Raw genomic sequence first — 20,090 nt, forward strand, 5'->3', positions numbered from 1 at the left:
TTGATCAATCCCTCTATCGTTCTATGATAGGGTATTTGCTTTACCTTGCCACATCTATGCCCGATATAATGTTTAGTGTGTGCTTGTGTGCCCGCTTTCAAGCAAACCCAAAGGAATCACACCTCTCGGCTGGGAATAGGATCCTTCGGTATCTCAAGCACACCCCAAGCATAGGCTTGTGGTACCCCAAGGGCGCTAGCTTAGATCTCTTGGGATACTCGGACTCGGATCTTGCCGAAAGCCGTGTGGATCGCAAGAGTACCTCCGGGGGTTGCCACTTGCTTGGGCGTTCTCTAGTTTTTTAGTCAAGTAAGAAGCAAAATTCCGTGGCTTTGTCCACCGCGGAAGCGGAATATATAGCGGCCGGTGCATGTTGTGCCTAGGGCTGGATATCGAGCCAGCTCGGCTCGTTTGAGCTCGGCTCGTTATAGCTCGGCTCGTTATTGAGCTGGCTCGGCTCGGCTCGTTATACTAACGAGCCAGCAGACCAGCTCGGCTCGGCTCGTTAAAGAGCTCGAGCTAGCTCGTTTGGCTCGCGAGCCAAACCACAGAAACACAATACGGTGAGATTTTATAATAGCAGTGAGCAACAATCACAAAATATTTATAATTTTAACAATGAAGAATATAATGCATCCAACTATTGATCCACAATTCCACAAAGTTTTTGTCCATCCCACCACAACCATGACCATAAGTCCGCCGTCCACGATAGTCATACTCATACTGTCATACAATTTACATAAGTTAAATAAATGAGCAACGGCTTGAGTGCTAGACTGATCAAATTTGTAGATAATATATAAACACCAAAAGTAAGATAGAAGCAGCCATGGGGCGCAGGCGCGCAGCCAACAGATCCCTAGTCCTTAATGGTTGCTTTCCACCACACTGCTCGGAAGCTCCACAGTCTCAATGTCACCATCATCACCATCTTCTCCCTGTAAAAACAGTAAAAGAATTAAGTATTACATATTTACACACACATACTTTGAGGAAAATAGAGTAGAAAAATAGATTAAAAATCACATACCAGAATAACATGAGGACTTTTAGAACCTCGTATCCAACTAGATGCATAAACTAGTGCTTGAACAGTTGCTGGCTTCAAAGAACTCCTATAGTCATCAAGAATTCTACCCCCGCAACTGAAAGTGGACTCCGATGATACACTGCTAGCTGGGACAGCTAAGAACTTCTTTGCCATACTAGACACAACAGGAAATCTAAGAGCATTCACCTTCCAATATTGAAGTAAGTTAAATTTCTTATCATTTAAGGAATGGTTTGCTTCATCTAGGTAGATAAGTAACTCAGATTTTGAACTTTCTGAAGCACTTGACTCTAGAAAGGATTGAAATTCACTAGAAACAAGACAAGCCACTGAGCTGGTTGTTTCCTTTGATGATGAGGCTGATTGTGTGGTTGATAAGCTGTTGCTGCCACCTATTTTCCGGCGCTGCTCCAACTCATGCTTCTTGTACAGCTCTTCTAACTCTTTTTTAATATCAGCAACCTCTTGTTCACACCTTGTGGGGCCATAAAGCCCATTAAAATAGAACTGAATATATCTCATTTTGAACCTAGGGTCAAGGATTGTAGCAATAACCATTACATTGTTCTTCTCTTCCCAATATTTATCAAATTTGTCTAACATTGCAGCACCCATTTTCTTCAAGTATGGGTCATCAGAATTTTTTGCCTTTAAAAATGCAATCTTGACTTTCAAAATGTAAGGGTAGAACACATTAGCAGTAGGGTAAACTGATCCTGAAAATGCAGTGGTTGCTCCAGCCATCTCTCCTAGAATTGGTCTAATCTTCTCATATATGTTCCATTCAGATTCTGTAGGTTTCCATGCATAGTTCTGGTCTACTTGAGCATAATAACCAAATGCAGGCCTATACTGAATGCAAGTGTCAAGCATTTTATATGTTGAGTTCCACCTTGTTTTAACATCAAGAGACAAACATTTCCCAACTTCAATAGCATAATCATTGCAAACCTCTACAAACTTGTACAGGCGACTTGGAGACCTTTTGAAATATTTCACAGTATTCCTTAGGTCACTTATGAGACCTTCTATTTGGTTTAGACCATCATTGACAACCAAATTGACTATGTGAGCAGCACAACGAACATGAAAATATTTGGGATCAAACTGACCATTCTTTCTAGCAAGCAGCTTGGCTGACAAATTTGTAGTAGCAGTATCATTATTTGAAGCATTATCAAGGGTGATTGACATAACCTTATCTTCTATTTTCCACTCCACCAAGCACTCAAAAACAGCATGAGCTATCACCAAACCAGTGTGCGGAGGATCTACCTCAAGAAAGTTAAGAACACGGCATTGCAAAACCCAATCACTATCTATGTAGTGTGCCACCAAACACATGTACTGCACATTTTGATTGGATGTCCACAAATCAGTAGTCAAACTGATTGATTCAGCCTCTCTAAGACTCTTTCTTAGCTGCTCTTTCTCAGATTCATAAACTTTCATGCATTCATTTTTAATAGTCTTCCTACCAATAGATTCATAGTTGCTATTCATCCACTTCATCAAGATATTAAACCATTTATGCTCAACCATTCTAAACGAATACTCATGGACAATTATCATCTTTGCAATCAATTTCTAGTGTGCTCATGGTCATATTCAGTAGGATTAACAACAAGACATCCATCATCTGCAACATAGTTGAGTGTACCTTGAGCAAGTTGTCGTTTCGCCTTAGCAAGCTTGTTCTGAAACTGTGTGCAGCAGGAAAGGTGGCGGTTCAGCTGTGAAGTTGCTCCCCCTTGATGGTATACATAACTCTTATGACAGAATCTGCACTTAGCCTTTGTCACCATAACACCAAACTCCTTCTCAGATTGAACATGTATCTCCTTGAAATACTTCCAACAACCAGCCCTCTTTCCTCTCTTTACCTTGGTCTTAGAAGGCGATAAATGAATACCAGTCCCGGCCTTCAATTTCTTCCGCCCTCTAGTTGGCTTCGATGCATTTGATGCCATGCTTACATCATCTCCATCCTCCTGCTGACTTGCATCACCATCTGCATCATCATCATCTATTGGCACACTCAAAGATATAGTACTGGCATCATTCATGTCAAAGTTCTCTCCATTGTCCTCATCCTCCGCCAAAGGCTCGATGTGCTACACAGATTAAGATTACATATTGGTCAAAAATCAAATTTGATACACAGATTACTACTGTCTACAGAACACACGAATCACATGTTGACATGAATTAAAATAAATATATTGACATAGTGACATCCTGCACAATCAAACGAATCACAAATTCTAGGCTGCAACTGCAACCTACAGATCGAGAAGTATCAACAAAAATACATACCGTGTCCGTGTTTGCTGATCCTCGACCTCAGCCACGGCCACGGCCACGGCCACGGCCACCGCGATTTCCCATCATAGACGGCGTCTTCTTACGCTTGCTCCTCGATTCAAGACTTGGCGCCACCGGAGGAAGCATTCCTTGGACTTCTTCCTCATCCTCCATGACCAGCGCACACAGGCAGAGCAGGGCGGTTGCGCACGCAGGGCGGTGTTCGACGTGTGCGCAGCAGGGCGGCAGGGTGGCGGTGTGCTGGTGTAGTGCAGGTGCTGCTGCGTGCGCCGTGCGCTGCGCAGGCACAGCCGCACAGGGGCGGAGGGGCCGCAGGGCGGCGGGCGGCAGCAGGAACCAGAAAGGGCGGCGGGCGGCGGCTGGGTCTCGGGAGCAAAGGGAAAGGGCGAAGACCTAGCGAAGAGAATGAGTCACCGTCCATGACTTTTTTTTCCGTGACTTCCTCAGACTGGTGGTGGAGTAGTGGACCGGTGGTGTGCTGAGCGGGTTAGGGTTTTACGATTTGGGCCGGGCCGAGCTGCCAAGAAATTTGTAGCTAACGGGCCTAGTCAATTTTAGTTGTTAGCTTGAGATTTAATTTGGCTTGTTATGGCTCGCGAGCGGCTCGCGAGCCAGCTCGAGCTGGCTCGTTATAAAACGAGCTGGCTTGTTATAAAACAAGCTGGCTCATTATAAAATGAGTCGAGCTCGAGCCGAGCCATTAACGAGCGAGTCGAGCGAGCTAGCGAGTTACGAGTTTTTCGTCCAGCCCTAGTTGTGCCCAAATCCTATATATGAAGCAAACACTTTTGGACTTTGGTGTGAAACTAGTTAGGGTTCCACTCCTTTGTGACAATGAAAGTGCCGTAAAAATTGCCAAAAATCCGGTTCAACACTCTCGCACAAAGCACATTGATATTCGACATCACTTCTTGCGTGATCACGAAGCTAAAGGAAACATATCTCTTCAAGGTGTGAGATCCGAGGAGCAATTGCGGATATTTTCACAAAACCTTTAGACGAGAGTACCTTTGTTAGGCTAAGAAATGAGCTAAATGTTTTAGATGCGACAAACGTTATGTAATGTTGCTGTGCCATATAAAATGCATACATTTTTATAGGACACTTGTCTAACCATGGTAAGATAGTGATGAGCATGGGTTTAGCTAGAGGTGGTGGTTCACTTGTTTTCCTCTAGGCTTGTAGAAAGACTCATCATGAAGAAGCTTCCCATGGGTTCAAACTTGACAAGTAGAACTTAAATTCTTGTTATGTATTTCTTGTCATATAGATGTGCACCTTCATGTTTACCTTTCTCTCGCATGTGGTTATAGCTTGCACCATCATTGCATGCGTAAGGGTCACAAAGGAGATCACTTGATGAAAATGAGACTTGTTTCATATGCAAGATCTCAATTCATGAAAAGTGAATAGAGCAAAGTGTTAGGTGCGTTATTGCCTACTGAGTCATGTCATGATGAGTTTGAAGCTCTCTATCTTCAATATTCCTATGACATGGCTCATACATTTTATTTGGCGCTTTATTTCGCTTCGCGGCTTTTCCTTGCGTTTGAAAAGAAAAAACTATTAGGCTTGTATGCTATCCTAAATATTTTGAGGGATAAAGTCGCCTATGCAAGTCCATTAACTTGAGTTTAGTTGAATTATAAATTTATTGGACTTAGCATAGAAGAGTGAGCTGAGTGAAGGTTTTTCGGGTTCACCGGTTAAACCGACGTTTAATGGATCTTCACCATCGGTTTAACCGGCGTTACTAAGTTTTGTCTCAGCTCAGTCAAATCCAGGCGTTCCACCGGCGTATGCAAATGTCACAGCATCGGATCAACCGGTGAACATAACACAGTTCTGACCTAGCAATCAACCGATGATTTCAGTGATCAACCGGCGAGTTCAAACTTCACTTCATCGGTTCAACCGGTGTTCAGATGCAGATTTGCTGGAGTCTCGGGTAAACTGAACCGACGCAATCAACCGGCATTCAAAACCTAAGCGTCGGATCGACCGGTGTTAAAGAAAATCACGGGGGCCCACATGTCATATGTTTCTTGCCCGCGGACACCGGCCTCTCTTCCTCTTTGTTTTAGCCTGACTCCACGCATCGCCGTTTGCATGCGCCGCCGACTCGCCGCCATTCCACGCCGCCGCCACCGCTAGTCTGCGCTGCCACCGTGCGCTCACGCCACCGCCGCACACCGCGCCATCAAACCGCCGGCCAGTGCTGCCCGCGCGCCCATGCAGTGCCCGCGCACGCACCGCCTGCTCGCGCCCGAGCTCCACCATCGGCTGCCATGGCCACCGAGATCCGCTCAGCGGTGAACTCCCACATCCGGTCATCGTCTTCGACAACCAAAGGCTAGAATCGACTTTCCTTGACTCCCTGAAGCAAATGCTCTCCTCGTTCCAGCGCGTTCCGCGAGTTTCCGCGCTCGTTCTCGAGTCATGCCGCCACCGGCATGCTGCTGCTCGCCGCGAGACGCGCGCACGCGCCTCTGTGCCGTGCCGCCGAGCGCCCACACTTCGTTCGGCCTTGCTGAACCCTCCCATGGCCGCCCTGTCGCCGGCCACTCACCGGAGCGCCGCCACACGCCGCCACCATCGCCATCCGAAGTACTGCTCCCGACGCCGGCCCTCCTCCGGCCACCCTGGCATCAACCGAGACCACCCAGAGGTAGCTCTCGAGACCATCTAGCTTTTCCCCAACTTTCCCCATGCTGTCGTTGAGCCCTGCCGCCGGAATCAGGCCACAAATCGCCGCCCCTGCTCTGTTTCGCGACCAGGGACCTCGGGCTGAAATTCAAACAAGTGCAGGGGGTTTTCTGCATTGTCATAGACTCAGATGAATAGTGCTGCGAAATGTTGTTTTGCAATAATTGGCTGAAATTTTGAAAAATCATAGTAAATCATAGAAAAATCAGAAAAATGCAAACTAAAATTTGTTGGATTACTTGTCCTATGATCTAAAACTTTCCTTACATGTTGATCTTCGATTTCTAAATAATTTTTGCTCTAGTTTAAATGCTAGTTTAAGTGGTTGCAAGCTTTGAAAATGCATAGTAAATAGTAGGAAAATGGTAAAAATGTAAAACTAGTTGGATTAGCTTTAATTTGGCATGTAGAACTTAGGAAAAATATTTATCCTGCTGTTTGTTTAATGTTTTCATGATGTATTGATTTAATCATGGTTAATACTTGTTTACGTTTGTCTATTTAATATCTGCAGTTTTGGAAGTTCAAAAATTATGAAATTTATACAGTAGCTTACTCTTTGCATGTTTAATTCACTGTAAAAATTTCAGAACCAGAAGCTATGTGCATGTTTGTAAATCTATTTTTGTTCTATTTATTTTGCTAGGGCTAAATTAAATATTTTCTGTTGTCAATAAATGTTGGCAAAATATTGTTGCATGCTTTATCAATAGCTCATCATGCTGGTAAATTTTAGTTGCTAGATCATGTCCTCAAATTAAGTTTTTACATTTGTTTAGTTTCTAGTTATATCTTTCACTTTCCAAAAGTATTGCTAAGCCATTCTTTTCTGCATGGTTTGATACATCAAGTATGTCATTTTTGGGTGAATCATGTTAAATTTTGTTGGCTAGAAGGTTTGGCTAATTTCCTGAATGGTGGATGCTTGCAGTGGTTTAATTTAAGTTAATTTGTGTGGCATGCTTGATGTGCTTGTCATCTTCTATGAGATGCTTGAGTGATGGTTAAGTTAAATAGCTCTAGGTGCTTATGCTAGTATGTTGTACTTTTATGAATGCCTTGCGTGTTGTACTTCCATGCATTCATACATATGCATTGTCGCATCTCATTTAGGTACGATAGATGAACCATATGAAGGACGTGCTACTGGAGCCAAACCCGAAGACGATGTTGGTGGACATATCCCGAAGACGGATGGATGGAACCCGATGTGCATGACCAAAAGGAAGATGCTCGCCAAGCGAGTATCATCTAACTAACACTGACTTAGTGTTAATCCCAGGCAAGCCCTGGTGCACATCCTATTATTTGAAATTATGACACCTATATATGTGTTTATTACTTGTGCATTACGTTTCAGGAGTTGATTGGAACCCTAGTTGCATGATCTCTAGGTTTCCCTGAGTTATACTAGCATGTATAGGACGATAGAAATGCTATGCTTAATAGTTCTCGATAGAAGTCGAGTGCCTTCTTGCACTAGCGAGATATAGGATATTTAGAAGTCGAGTGATTTCCTGTCACTCGCGAGCTATAGGGCAAAAGTCGAGTAATTTTCGGTTACTCGCGATATTTATAGTTATCTTTATATTCCAGTATATGAGATATGGAATACAATATGGAATGACTGGAAATTTGAGACCGGACGGGGGAATGATGATGATGTATAGGTATGGCAGCAGAACAGGGTTTCTGGGTGTCTTAGCCCCGTCCGAGTCGATTGAGGACCGTACCGTTGTTGGCCCTGCTGATCATATTTGAACTGTACTAACCACATGCCGGGAGTAGGAGGTAGTCGAAACCGGTAAGCCGAGTATTGCCTTGTTTCGAAAGTACAGAACTTCTACCCACCCCTTAGGGCAGTCGAGTGGCCGCGGAGAATTGGGATGTATATGTTTACTTTTAGTGGTCTCTCGTAGGGCTCGGTTGACTATATGCAGGTGGGGCGGTTCTGTAGTTCGAGGCGGGGAGGGGAATGGTTGGTTCGTATTGTCCGACGGGGCAAATATGTGTCGTGTTGGTTAGGTCCACCTTACAAGGTTAAATCGGATCGATTCGCCGTCAGTCGCTCTCGGACATGAGCACCTTGATCTCCGAGTCACATCGTAGTAAGGAAATGAAACGAAATGATATGATACATGTTGATGTTATTTAATCAATTATGTTTTCACATTGATTGTTATAGATCTGCAAATCATAGATGTGTAGCAACTTTATAACTATAATTTGGAACTAAAATTTTGAAATTAAGGATCTACCCTTAGATGCTTTTCTGCAAATAAATCCACCAGCCAGAAAGCTTTGCATGTCTAGATATGTGGGCTAAGTATACCCAAAAGTCGGGTAAGTCTTGCTGAGTATTAGTATACTCAGGGTTTGTTGTTTACCCTGTTTCAGGTATAGAAGCTAACCAGGATTCGCATCAGTGGGCTCAATGTGACGTCCTCATGTGTTCATAGTTATCATTTTGTTTTATTGGTTCTCAATCAAATTTCCTTCTCTCAGGTCATATTCTCTTTCGCTGCTATCATTTATTTTATGTAAATTCTAAATTTAAAACTGTTTTGTAAATATTTATGTTATTATCTATTTTTGTGAAATTATATTATGCTGGTACCGTCTGTACTCGCCGTCGCGCGAGACTTCTGGTGTGTTTCGATCGGCCTGTGGGTTGGAAACAGGCTGTCAGTTTACACTTAATTAAGCTAATGCGCCTGATGCGTTCAAATGATGGCCATTACGCTTAATTAAGCCGTTTAACTTGGCGGTTCTGTCACAGCTGGCCGCCTGATGGCCGCTGTGCCGATCACGGACATGCAGCGATCAACGAGGAACTGGACCCTGCAATCACGGAAGGCCAAAGCGCGTGCGCGTGCTAGGTGTGGGCGGGTAGGTTTCACGGTAAAAAAAAGGCTTGCGATGGCAGAAACATCACGGAATCGATGGCCGTGTTTGGTTGTAACAGTTAAAATTTTGCGAAAAGAGAATTTTGTATGCATAAAGTACTAAATATAGTTTATTTGTAAAAAAAAGTTAGAGATGGATGCAATTTTGCGAGCCGAATCTAATGAGCCTAATTAATACATGATTAGATACAGTGATGCTACAGTAACCATGCTCTAATCATCGCCAAAACATGCGGTCAAAAGCCTCATTAGGTACAATATTGCTACAGTACCCATGGTTGTGGAGGTGCTTTTATAATTAGACTTAATTTAATACCTCTAATTAGTGGTCAAAGTTGCAAAAAGTTTGCATCAAAACTTTTTCACCCCTAACCAAACATAGCCGATGGTTTTGCCTCTCGTAGGCCCTGTCGAGCCTGAAACAATGAAAAAGTTTCTGAGACGCGGGCCTTCGTGAGAGGGTGAGGGTAAGGTTACAGATCAGATGCAATTTCAATTCTTTTGGTTCCTTATAGCACGTAATAAATAAATATACTTTTGAACACATATTTATATTTATTTATCAACATAGATGACATTTTGCCACATTATTTCTCAGATCATATTGTTGAATCAAAGTTTAAACTCAGTTCCTAAGTGCACTTCAAGATAATGATGCAAGATTTAGTTGCATTTGTTGTTTGCCTAATCCAAGCATAGCACTATTTTCTGATAGGTATTGTTAAATTCAAGCGAGCAATATTTGAGAATTGAGCAGTTCACTCACTTGGTTTTTTTATTATTGTATTGAAAAAGCTATTTCCTTTAACACAAAAATGTTGACATCAAAACAAACTTAGAGAGGAAAAAGTATCAATGATATGAGATGGACAAAAAATCACCCGCATTTGGATTGGATTGGACAACAATTCATGTCTCTATAAATCGCATTTGGATCACATATATCCGCATAATATGGAAAAAAAGAAATAGAATCCTTAGAGCATCTCCAAAGGTATGCTATAGCAGTTTTCCAATATATTTTTCTTTTTTCAATAATTATTGGATTGTCTCAATATTTCACCCTAACTCCCCTCAAATAAAGGGAGGGTTCATGCCCTCCTAATATGTTAGTTATATTGGGACAAGATTATTGGGAGATTGCAAAAGTAACTCATCTAATAATTCTAAAACTGCTATTGAGACATCTCCCAATACTCATTATTGGGAAAGGATTATTGAGGAAACTTTTGGAGATGCTCTTGGCCTCTTGCCTTGCGGCATCGAGAGAAAACTTATGACTGGTAGCGTGCCGAGGTCCCCGCTTGAAAGGGGCATCGTCTGATCGTCCATCATGAACTTGAGGCTAGACACATACTTGAGCCAAATAGGAAAATACTGAGAAGAGCAGACATCGATTGAATGTCACAGCAGTTCTAATTTAAAAAATGTCAAATTACTGGACCAAGAAAGTATCCAAAACAAAGAATCATCATCAGGCTCCAACCGATTTTAGTTGGAGCCAGTGAGTACCTAGCTGCCCAATCAGCAACCAGATTATTAAACCAATGAATTTTCTTATCTTGTTGAACTATATACTCGTACTACTACACATCAGTCACTACACATCCCTTGCGTCATCTCTAGCTCTTGATTCAATTGAATTACTACTAATCCCCGATGGATCGGAGACCAAAAACAAGAAGCAACCCGCCTTGCTGTTGTCGTCCAACAACTCCATCTCGAACAGCAGCGCCGGCTCCAGGTCCGGCACAGAGCGAAGCAGCTTGGCCACAAGGGCACCTCGACGGCCCGCCGTCGCCGTGCCATCCTACCCTCTGCCTCCACCGGCCAGCAGGCCACGGGGCAGGGGCTCCCGCCTCGGCGGCCGAGTACCAGACGTCGGCTGCCGGGATCGAGGTGGCACTGTCGATCCCCCCACTGACACCATGCCTCCTCCAACCGGGGATGGTGCCGCCGTCGCATCTGCTTCGGTGCAGGAGACGCGGGCAAGGGCGGGCTGGGCGCTGGACGGATTGGGGGATCTCGGGTAGCTAGGGAGGAGGGGAGGGGAGGACTGGAGCAGAGTACCACGGAGCAGGGGAGGACTGGAGCAGAGTACGACGGAGCCCCGATGCTCATTTTACAATGAGCCAATTCCCTCTATGTTATTAAAATTTTAGCTAATCTCTTAATTGTCATTGACCCTACATGTCATAGACACAAAAAAAATCTCTTCAATGCCATTTAGTGGTGTTCAAAGGATTGACGAAAATTTCAATGGAATTCAGAGAATTAACTCTTTTACAATCGCCCAGTGATTCTTTTGCTTCCGGTCGAAGACGCGGACACGCGTCCGGAGCTGGGGCCCACCATCCAATGTTTCTGCTGGCCGGGTGATTGGAGTACTTGCCACGTGAAAGTGGGAAGCGGTGGGCAAGCTGCTGCTTTGACACCGCGCGAGGTGCAGATGTTTTAGATCGGCGTGCTCCGACCAGCCGGATAAGTGCTCCAGCCCGTCCGTCAAACTCCGATTCATGCGCCGGTGAGGTAAAGCTCACCACCGGTTCTTTTTTTATCTTTTCAAAGTTTGTTCTATAACATTTGTTCGTAATTTTTTTATCTTCCCAAAGTTTTGCTCCAACTTTTTATTTTAAGATTTCTCTTTATATTTTTTTCTGATTTTTTGTTTCAATTTTTTAACACAAATGCTTGTCTCCAAAAGTTTTTGTCCAGATATTTTTGTGTTCTTTTTTCTCTCCCACACATCTCGATTCCAATTTTTTTGTGCAAAATGTGTTTCTGAAAATTTTGTTTCCTAATTTTTACTCCAATTTCTTTTTTCCATTTTTGGCGTTTGTAATATTTTTGGACAAAAAATATTGATTCAAACTTTCTCTTTTTTCCTCAAATTTTTCTCTTTTTCACAAAGTTTTGTGTGTTTAATTTTTTCCCTTGAATTTTTGCTCTGTCACAAATTTTGATTTCAATTTTTATCCAAAATTTATTCGGAATCTTTTTGGACATCGTTGTATTTATCAATGGGATCCATCGTCACGAATATAATTGGAGGAGCTTACCAAGCATGGGAACTAGATGAATCCATGCACATTGCACATGCCTTAGAATAGTTCGGTAGGAACTAGCAGATGAATCTATGCACATGCACGTGGAATAGGCAGTGGGGTGCATTTAATGTTTTTGCGTTCAGCTAGACTCGTTTCCCGGAAAACAAGGAAAGAAAATCAATTTCTTACCTAAAACGAAAATCTGCGTTTGGAAATTTGCGTTGTCGGAGAATCGACCGCCCAGTCCAATCCTCACAGGCGACCATAAATTAGCCGGACCCGGACGGAGCAGGGAAGGAAGCAAACAAACGACACGCGATTGATAGGGAGTCAGATGAGCGCGTACAGTGCGCGGGTAAGGATCGGATGTGGTGAGAAGAAAAATTACTTTTTGGCATCTCTATAACGTGTAATTTTTATGGGTTTACCCTCCCTCCCACTTCTCTCGACCCATATAGATCCAGCGTGAGGGGTATAGTAGATCCTATTTGAGTGAGAAACATTTTTAATTGTTTTCGATCTTTATAGTATAGATAGATATAGATGTATCGTATCATCCTTCTCTTCCTTTTCTTTAAGCATATATTATGAATTCAAAAGTAATTTTTGACTATGCTCTTATAATATGTTATAAGAAGTTACAGTCATACCAAAATCTATGTGAACTGCCATTATATTGATGCAACTTTAATACTTGCATGCATCTAGCTTAACTGATTGTTATTCGGTTATAAGAAGTGTGGCTTTAAATTTAATTCTTTTATGTACTAGTACTCCACATGTAGAAAGAAGAAGAATAGGAATACAAACTACATTTATACTTGGCAAAATTGCCTGTGGGATACTCTTTAAATACGATTTTTAGGCGAAAGGGTCTGTGGCCTAGTGGTTACAAGAGCTTCAGTAGCACCTGAAGTCCTGGGTTCGACTCCTCATGGAAGCGAATATTCTAGGATTTAACGGCGTTGTGCATTCAGTGGTAGGTGACATTTCCGTCGATAGCGAGGCGCCTGTGGTGATTTCGTCAGTCTCGAGGATTTGTCGGCTCAGTCTTCAAAGATGTTCATAGGGGTAGGATTTGCGTATGTGTGTTCATAGGGCTGTGAGTGTGCGTGCGTTGTGAGTGTTTATGTTATACTGTGTAATCTAAAAAATAAATATGACTTTTACCATAGACCACTAAAAATAAAAATGAATGGTTTTGCTAAAAGACACCTCTTCAAACAATTTGAGCAAATACCAAATCCATCATTTCCGTCTCCCTCGCAAAGCTACGGTCATGCAGTAGCAAATTAACATGTTTGAAGAGTGTCTCTGAGCAAAGGTATTCTTTTTTAGTGGCCTATAGCAAAAATCATATTTCAAGTGTTCAACAGCCAATTTTGCGTTGATGCTCGTATTCAAAATTATGTTGTTTCAATCAAAATGAAAGAAAAAGAAATCAAATCCATAGACCTTTTAAAGACGGATATGGGCGTACGGCTGTTTTACTACGGCTGACCATTTAGAGCAAGTACAAGTGTAGACAGTTGCTGTCTATTTATTATAAACAGACATCTCTTTTTTTTGAAAAATACAAACAGACACCTTAAACAAATACTAACCTCTGTTTTAAAATACTTGTTACTTCTCGTTTATCGTGCCAACTTTGACTAAATGTTTTTTTTTCTAAAAAAGTTTTATAAATACTTAAAATATATAATAATAATAAAGTCTATTTCATAACAAATCTAGTGATATATAAACATTAAATATTGATAAACATTCTACAGAAAAAATAATTGGTCAAAGTTGACACGAACGAGGAGTGACAAGTATTTTGAAAAGGAGGTTGGTAGCTTGTACAATATGGAAAAAATATGGGAAAATAGAATTTTGTAGCTATACTGTAGCAATAGATCCCGTACATCCATCTGCGAATGAACGGCCAGGTAGACACCGAAAGTCCCAACTACAGTATTTGTTGACTTTGCTTCAGCACTCCAGAGAATCCACCGCGGCCGTCCTCTTCCCCGGTTCCCCCGCGCCCGCGCCGCCTTAAACGGCCGTCCGCACCCCGCGTCAGCCCTCGCACTTCCGCCGCCGGCGTCGACTCGCCGCGCTCCTCCTTCGCCCTCAGCTGGTTTCGGATTGGCGCGGAGCGGGCGAATCCGTCCACTCTTGTGATTGATTTTTACCCTTGGTAAGGAACCCTAACAAGCTCACCGGATTTCCCCCCTCTAATTGCGGGTAGGTGCTTCAATTGCCGGCGTGAGTAATCGGTACAAGCCGGTGTCCACGTGCGTCATTTAGCTGCGTATTTGTTCCCGTTCACCCGTGGCTCCGGTTCGGTTCGATTAGGCTGCTTCATTTCTTTAGGGCGCGCGAAATCGATGGGTCGCAGCTGATGCCCTAAGAACTGGGATCCAAGATGCGGGTGTAAACTATTTTTCCAGAATGGTGTTTTTGGGGCTCAACTGATCCCGGCGTGAGACGCGCTATGCCCGGCCCTGCGTCTTGTGGTTGGGTTTAGGTGAGGTTTTGGGTTGATAACTTTGGAAATCCCGAATAACTTACCTAGAAATACAGAAGCCTCCACTGCTTCCAGAGTCTGTTGGACTCCATGATTCAGGGCTTGATTGGGACGTTCTGAATACAATGGAAGTAACCGCCGATATGGCTGTTGTTTTGTATACAAACTGACTTCCAGCCAATTGTTTGGTTTACCGTAATTTAGTTTTACAAAGAGAATGTGGGATTTGATTTGCGCCATGGTTCAATGGACATTGGTGCTTATATGATCTGTGTTTTATAGGCTTGATGAAGTGTAGCTATGAATTATACAGTGTGGCCATCTTTTCAAATTACTTTTTAAACCAAAATACTCAGCATCAGCAATGATGCTGAAAGATATGAAGATTTGAGAGATTGACCGCAATTGTTAAAGATTGTGTGGGTTATATTCCTTTTTCCTATTGTAACTGGCCACTTCCCAGTTCCTGTCCAACTTATGCTGTTTATGCATTAGGACTTCAGACTATTGAAATACCAAGAGCCTTAGTTTATTTTTTTAGTTGCTTGTGCTGATAAGTCTGCCTCGTTAAAATGAACAGTGTTAGTATGCAGTCTACTCGGAGGTGTTCAAATCCTTGGTACTGCTAAGTTTCTTGTACTTTGCTTCAGTAAAAACACTTACTGCACTTGGCATTGCTGGATGACAACTTCAATTGTCTCTTTTTTCAAAAACAAAAACTTCAATTGTCTGAGTTGTGGTTAATAACTCAGAGCGTATATAACATTCATGGGGCTGTCATGACCCAAAATGTCATGATGAGATTCAGTCATATATCACAGAACAATCGTGTACATACATCACAGAAGGACTGCTTCTGCAAATTATGTAACGTATTTTCTGTGGATCATGTCCTTAACTGCATATGATGCTCAGGATAGATGAATATTAGTTTTCCGTAACTTCGAGCATATGTGAATTGTATGCTAGCAGTAACATCTTTACATTTTTGTTTAATTTGCAGTATGTAAGGACCTTTCTTTTTTGCTGTAAATATTGACTGTGAGATTCATGATCTCTTATTGATTGTCTGTGAACATTGCAGGTGTAAGCAACATCAAATCAATTTCCAGTAGGCTTATGAATGCTTTAATTTCTAGTTTAAACAACATGGTAAGTAGTTTTCTATTTTTGCATACAGTTGCATCATGTCTGTGTGTAAATTTCATACAACTGATATTATGTGGTTTAAAGGAGATGGAAACCAGTCAGACGTCAGAATTGGTAACCCAACAAAAGCCAGGACCAGAGGTTAATCAAAATCCTGTGGAGAATGATTTTAACCCAGAAAAGGAAACTGGTGAGCTTCCAGGGTCCAAGGTCAGTGAAGAGCCAGTGGAAACATGTCAGGACACAGTGGTGGAAACTGATATCATCCCAGAAAAGAAAGCTGAACCCGAAGCAGGACTGGAGGTTAATCAAAAGCCTACAGAAACATGCCAGGAGAAATCCGCAGAATCTGATGTTAACAGAGAAAAGCAAGCTCCTGATCCAGGCATTATTTACCGCTGTAAAAAATGTCGGAGGATGCTTGCAACTCAAGAATTTGTTGTTACCCATGAAGTGGGCGCAGGTGGGAAGAGCTTCAACAAAGGCAAACGGTCAGATGATGATGACAAACAAACTGAATGCCCCTGCATCTTTGTGGAGCCGATGAAGTGGATGCAAACTGGTAAGTTCTCCATTTATGATGGTTTTACCTCTCTTCTTTTAGAGCATTCGTCATAAGCCTCTGATATTTCTCTGTACTATTTGCAGTGGAAGAAGGATATGTTGCGAATAAGCTCTTCTGTATGGGATGCAAAGCTCGTCTGGGACAATTCAACTGGGCTGGTATGCAGTGCAGCTGCGGAGCCTGGGTGATTCCAGCATTTCAGCTGACTAAAAGCAAGATCGACGAATGCTCAATGTAACGACGCAATCAAGTGAATTTTTGACCCCTTAGCAGTGATGTTACAACTTACAACATATATACGTAGCTAGGAAATAGTATCGGCTAGCCTTCTATAGCCACTCTGGTGAAGCGGTTATCAGTAGTAAAAGTTTCTGATCGCATCCAGAGCATCAGCGCTTTGGTCTCACCAAGCTGCAACAACTGAAACAAACCTGGAAGGGTTAGGCGGGCCCTAAGTTTACTGATTGGTTTTGTTACTCCACGTGTCTACTGGAGGACTTCCTTGAACCCCTCGTCTTTTGGGTATGATATGGTGAGGGGATATATTGTCTTGAGATGGGTATGATCAATCTGATGGTTGGATCTATTTTCTTGATGGTAACTTGATAGAGATTGCCTTTGAACTTTGTAGCGAATTACCAGCATATGCGTGCTGTTTTTAGTTTGTCCATCGTAGATATATCTCCTCGGACTTGAAAGGAATGATGTGATTCCTGTGAATGTCCGATATCTTTGAACAAGGCTATTGCAAGTATGCAGATGGAGGCAGTTCCAGAGTCTTGCAAAGTTCATTTTCGTTTTTGTTGAAAACTTGCAAGAGAATATTACTGAAACATGCACAGAGAAAGTAGTGGCATACTATATGGATTATAGTAAAAATAATGGTTGCACGTAGATTCGATTTGTACACGAACTATATATACTTCTCTAAGAAAAAAACAATCTCGACGAATCATACCCCTCGATCAACAGGGAAAATAATTACTGAAAACTGTAATATCCACCGTGCCCACATTGTGCGTCCTGGCTGGAGCTGCCACCGTAGAGCAGGCCGGCGAAGTCTCCGCCGCCGCACGTCTCGTCCAGGCCCGGCGACGGCGACGAGGCGTGGCCGCATCCCTTCGGGCCGGCGGCGGCCGCAGGAGCTCCCGGCTTGTCGCCGGCGCGGGAGTGGGACCTGCCGGTGAGGCGCTGCACGAGGTCCTTGAAGCCGGCGGCGTCGGAGGTGACGAACCGCGTCTCGATGTAGGTGACCTTGACGCCGCCCATGCTTTCCTTCCCGCCTCCCTCTCGACGTCCCTGCTCTGCAACTGTCGTGGCAGCGCCCTGCACCTCGTGGCTGAGCAAGCTCTGGGTCTGGGTGCTGACTGCTGAACCGGTCGTGTACCGGGTGGGCTGTATTTATAGGATGCGGGTGGTGGGTCGGCGCTGGTGGATCGAGAGGAGACCTGTTCTGAACCGGAGGTACTAGTAGCTTTGCACTGCAAGTTGGCGGCCCGCGTTTGCTGGAGGGTGACATGTGGGGCTAGAAGGTGGTGGGGCCGGCATGGCGGTGAGGTTGGGGGCCTGGTCGTGCCGACGCGACGGCGTACTGAGTAGTGGTACAGGGAGCAAGTTTGACCGGTCGCCGCAGACCTCATCAGGTAGGAGGGACTAGGGAGGATGGCAAGAGATGCAGGCAACGGTCAACTTTCGGGGACTGGATAGGGACGAGATGGATGGTCAAGCTCAGGCGCTCGTGCGGCGCCGAGTGTCCATCGTACGACCGGTTAAAACGTTCAAAACCCTTCCAGAGAACCGATTAACCAAGATCAGCAACGATATCTGCGTTTTGTGCTCGTTTCTGATAATAAGCCGAGCTGGGCCAGATCATTAATAAGAAGAGAGATTACATGCACAAGGCGCGCAAAGATTTTCTAAACCAAGCAGACCGCTCAACTTAACGGCTTCTGCCTCCCTCCGAGATCCTTACCACGCCGACCTTGGAGCATTTAGGCCAAGTACCCTAGTGTGTCACTAGGATAGGGCATGGAGAACGGCGTGCGTGCAGTGGCATCCACAATCTATGGCACTTGTGGTGTCGTCTCAATGTCTCAACACCGCCGGTAATGGTAATTACGACAGCACGAACCGGATAAATTGGAAGGCGTTTCGTCTCGAAGGAAATTGATTGAAGGAGTGGTATAATCTAAGGGTTTAGAGCAAGTATTACGAGGGGTTGGGAGCGGACGAAATTCAATGTGAGGAGAGAGAAAGCAGAAGAGAGAAGAAAGTGGGCGGCTCACGAGTCGCTCGAGCGGGCGCATGTGCTCCGGCTGTTTCTATTTGTTGCTCTTTCAACTCCGCATTAAATGTCTAGCTCGCATTGACTGCACTTTTCACCCTGCATTAAATATTCGTGGGGTCCACTATTTGTTGCAGCTGGTAGCGGGCGTAACTATTAGTCTTGCTCTTAGGTGACCTCTAGGGTAATATTGCTATTTGGCCCCATCCTGAAATTCTGGATGTCGAGAGCATTGAGTTATTACACTAATAGAAAAAATGAGTTTTCATAAGCAACTTAGTAGCAATTAACTTTTGGTCCACTATTAAAGTTGGCATGGATCCACTTTAGAACCGAGTCCAAATTTGAAAGCCCCCGGAGCTATTTTAGTACCGGGCCAAAACACCGATTGGTACTAGATATCACCTTTTAGTACCGATTGGTGTTTCGGCCCGGTACTAAAATGTCACGACCATTTAGTATCGGTTGATATTTCGACCTATTAATAAAATGGAGTGGCCATTTAGTACCGGCGACACCACCCAATATTAAATGATGATATTTACTACAGGTTGGTGTCCTGATCTGGCACTAAATGATCGTCCACAAACTAACCAGAAATGAACAAATTAAATGAATTGAACAAATTGAGAACACAAGCTAATAATTGTACATATGCACACTGTGCTAAAAATGAATAAATGAATGTAATGGTTACAGCAGTTTGTACATGTAATGCACTGGCACCAAGCTTATCTCGCTCCGTCTCATAGAATAATAGGGGGAGAACGATCATGGGCGTACATATGCCCGATCAATAGTAGGGAAGATCGCTGTAACCAGCACTACTGAGCCCGTGACGCCGCTGCTCGCCGGCACCAACGTAGAACAGGTCGGAGATCAAGTCGTCGATGCCGAGCAGCAGGTCCTCCTCATTGCACGGCGGCGCGCGGCCGTCGACGCCCGGGCAGCGCACCGCCTCGGGCACCGGCCGGTAATAATAACCGTAGCCTTGCGGCGCCCCAGCTCCGGCCGCAGCGGCCGTCGTGGACCGGCCCCCACCTGGCCTGCACGGCGCCGCCGGCGGTGGGGCCGTTGGCGCGTCGCCGGCGGCGGCGGCGGGGGACCTGCCGGTGAGGCGCTGCACGAGGTCCTTGAATCCGGCGGCGTCGGAGGTGACGAACCGCGTCTCGATGTAGGTGACCTTGACGCCGCCGTCGACGCGATGCTTCTCCATTGACGACTCGACGCCGGCCGCTTCGCCTAACTAGGCTCGCGAGAAGGAAGCAACAAGCTCTGGAGATCGAAGGGCTAGGCTGAGCGAGCGCCGCGTAAGTATGATGAGTTTGTGAGGAGGGAGAGGCTCGCCTTTTGGGCCCCTATTTATAGGACGAGGTCAAGTTGTTGATTGGGGAGGCGTAGGTTTGACCGGTCGCCGCGGCCAAGTAGGAGGCGGAGGAGTCAGTGACAGTGAGTGAGAGAGCGGGGAAGCGGCAACGGTCAGCTCTTGGGGACGGACGGGAGGATCCGAGTCCGAGTCCGACGGGTGGGTGGTGGAGGTGC

General features: G+C 44.4%; 3 protein-coding genes across 3 annotated transcripts; 1 reads left to right on the forward strand and 2 right to left on the reverse strand.

The window, feature by feature from the left end:
- Positions 1 to 766: 766 nt before the first annotated feature.
- LOC120696653 (zinc finger BED domain-containing protein RICESLEEPER 2-like) lies at positions 767 to 2,635 on the reverse strand. The gene is made up of 2 exons (XM_039979631.1): positions 1,034 to 2,635; positions 767 to 941 (listed from the first exon to the last, which is right to left on the reverse strand). The coding sequence occupies exons 1-2, from the start codon at positions 2,624 to 2,626 to the stop codon at positions 870 to 872; spliced, it is 1,665 nt and encodes a 554-aa protein (XP_039835565.1). The 5' UTR covers positions 2,627 to 2,635; the 3' UTR covers positions 767 to 869.
- An 11,388-nt stretch (positions 2,636 to 14,023) lies between these two features.
- LOC120696662 (probable inactive dual specificity protein phosphatase-like At4g18593) lies at positions 14,024 to 16,984 on the forward strand. The gene is made up of 4 exons (XM_039979640.1): positions 14,024 to 14,220; positions 15,635 to 15,702; positions 15,784 to 16,261; positions 16,348 to 16,984. The coding sequence occupies exons 2-4, from the start codon at positions 15,670 to 15,672 to the stop codon at positions 16,500 to 16,502; spliced, it is 666 nt and encodes a 221-aa protein (XP_039835574.1). The 5' UTR covers positions 14,024 to 14,220; positions 15,635 to 15,669; the 3' UTR covers positions 16,503 to 16,984.
- Positions 16,535 to 17,622, reverse strand: LOC120696672. Its single transcript, XM_039979651.1, has one exon. It carries the CDS (start codon positions 17,531 to 17,533, stop codon positions 17,246 to 17,248), a length of 288 nt encoding a protein of 95 aa, XP_039835585.1. The 5' UTR covers positions 17,534 to 17,622; the 3' UTR covers positions 16,535 to 17,245.
- Positions 17,623 to 20,090: the final 2,468 nt, after the last annotated feature.

This window comes from Panicum virgatum, chromosome 1K, assembly GCF_016808335.1.
Source record: "Panicum virgatum strain AP13 chromosome 1K, P.virgatum_v5, whole genome shotgun sequence".
In the NCBI taxonomy this organism is placed as follows: Eukaryota; Viridiplantae; Streptophyta; class Magnoliopsida; order Poales; family Poaceae; genus Panicum; species Panicum virgatum.

Bases quoted from the DNA above. Each gene is read 5' to 3' on its own strand.
- LOC120696653 (XM_039979631.1), bottom strand. From the start codon at position 2,626: ATGATAATTGTCCATGAGTATTCGTTTAGAATGGTTGAGCATAAATGG. The intron at 942-1,033 runs GTATGTGATTTT...CTGTTTTTACAG, and splicing joins AAAGTCCTCATGTTATTCTG to GGAGAAGATGGTGATGATGG.
- LOC120696662 (XM_039979640.1), top strand. From the start codon at position 15,670: ATGAATGCTTTAATTTCTAGTTTAAACAACATG. The intron at 15,703-15,783 runs GTAAGTAGTTTT...TGTGGTTTAAAG, and splicing joins TTTCTAGTTTAAACAACATG to GAGATGGAAACCAGTCAGAC. The intron at 16,262-16,347 runs GTAAGTTCTCCA...TACTATTTGCAG, and splicing joins GATGAAGTGGATGCAAACTG to TGGAAGAAGGATATGTTGCG.
- LOC120696672 (XM_039979651.1), bottom strand. From the start codon at position 17,533: ATGGGCGGCGTCAAGGTCACCTACATCGAGACGCGGTTCGTCACCTCC.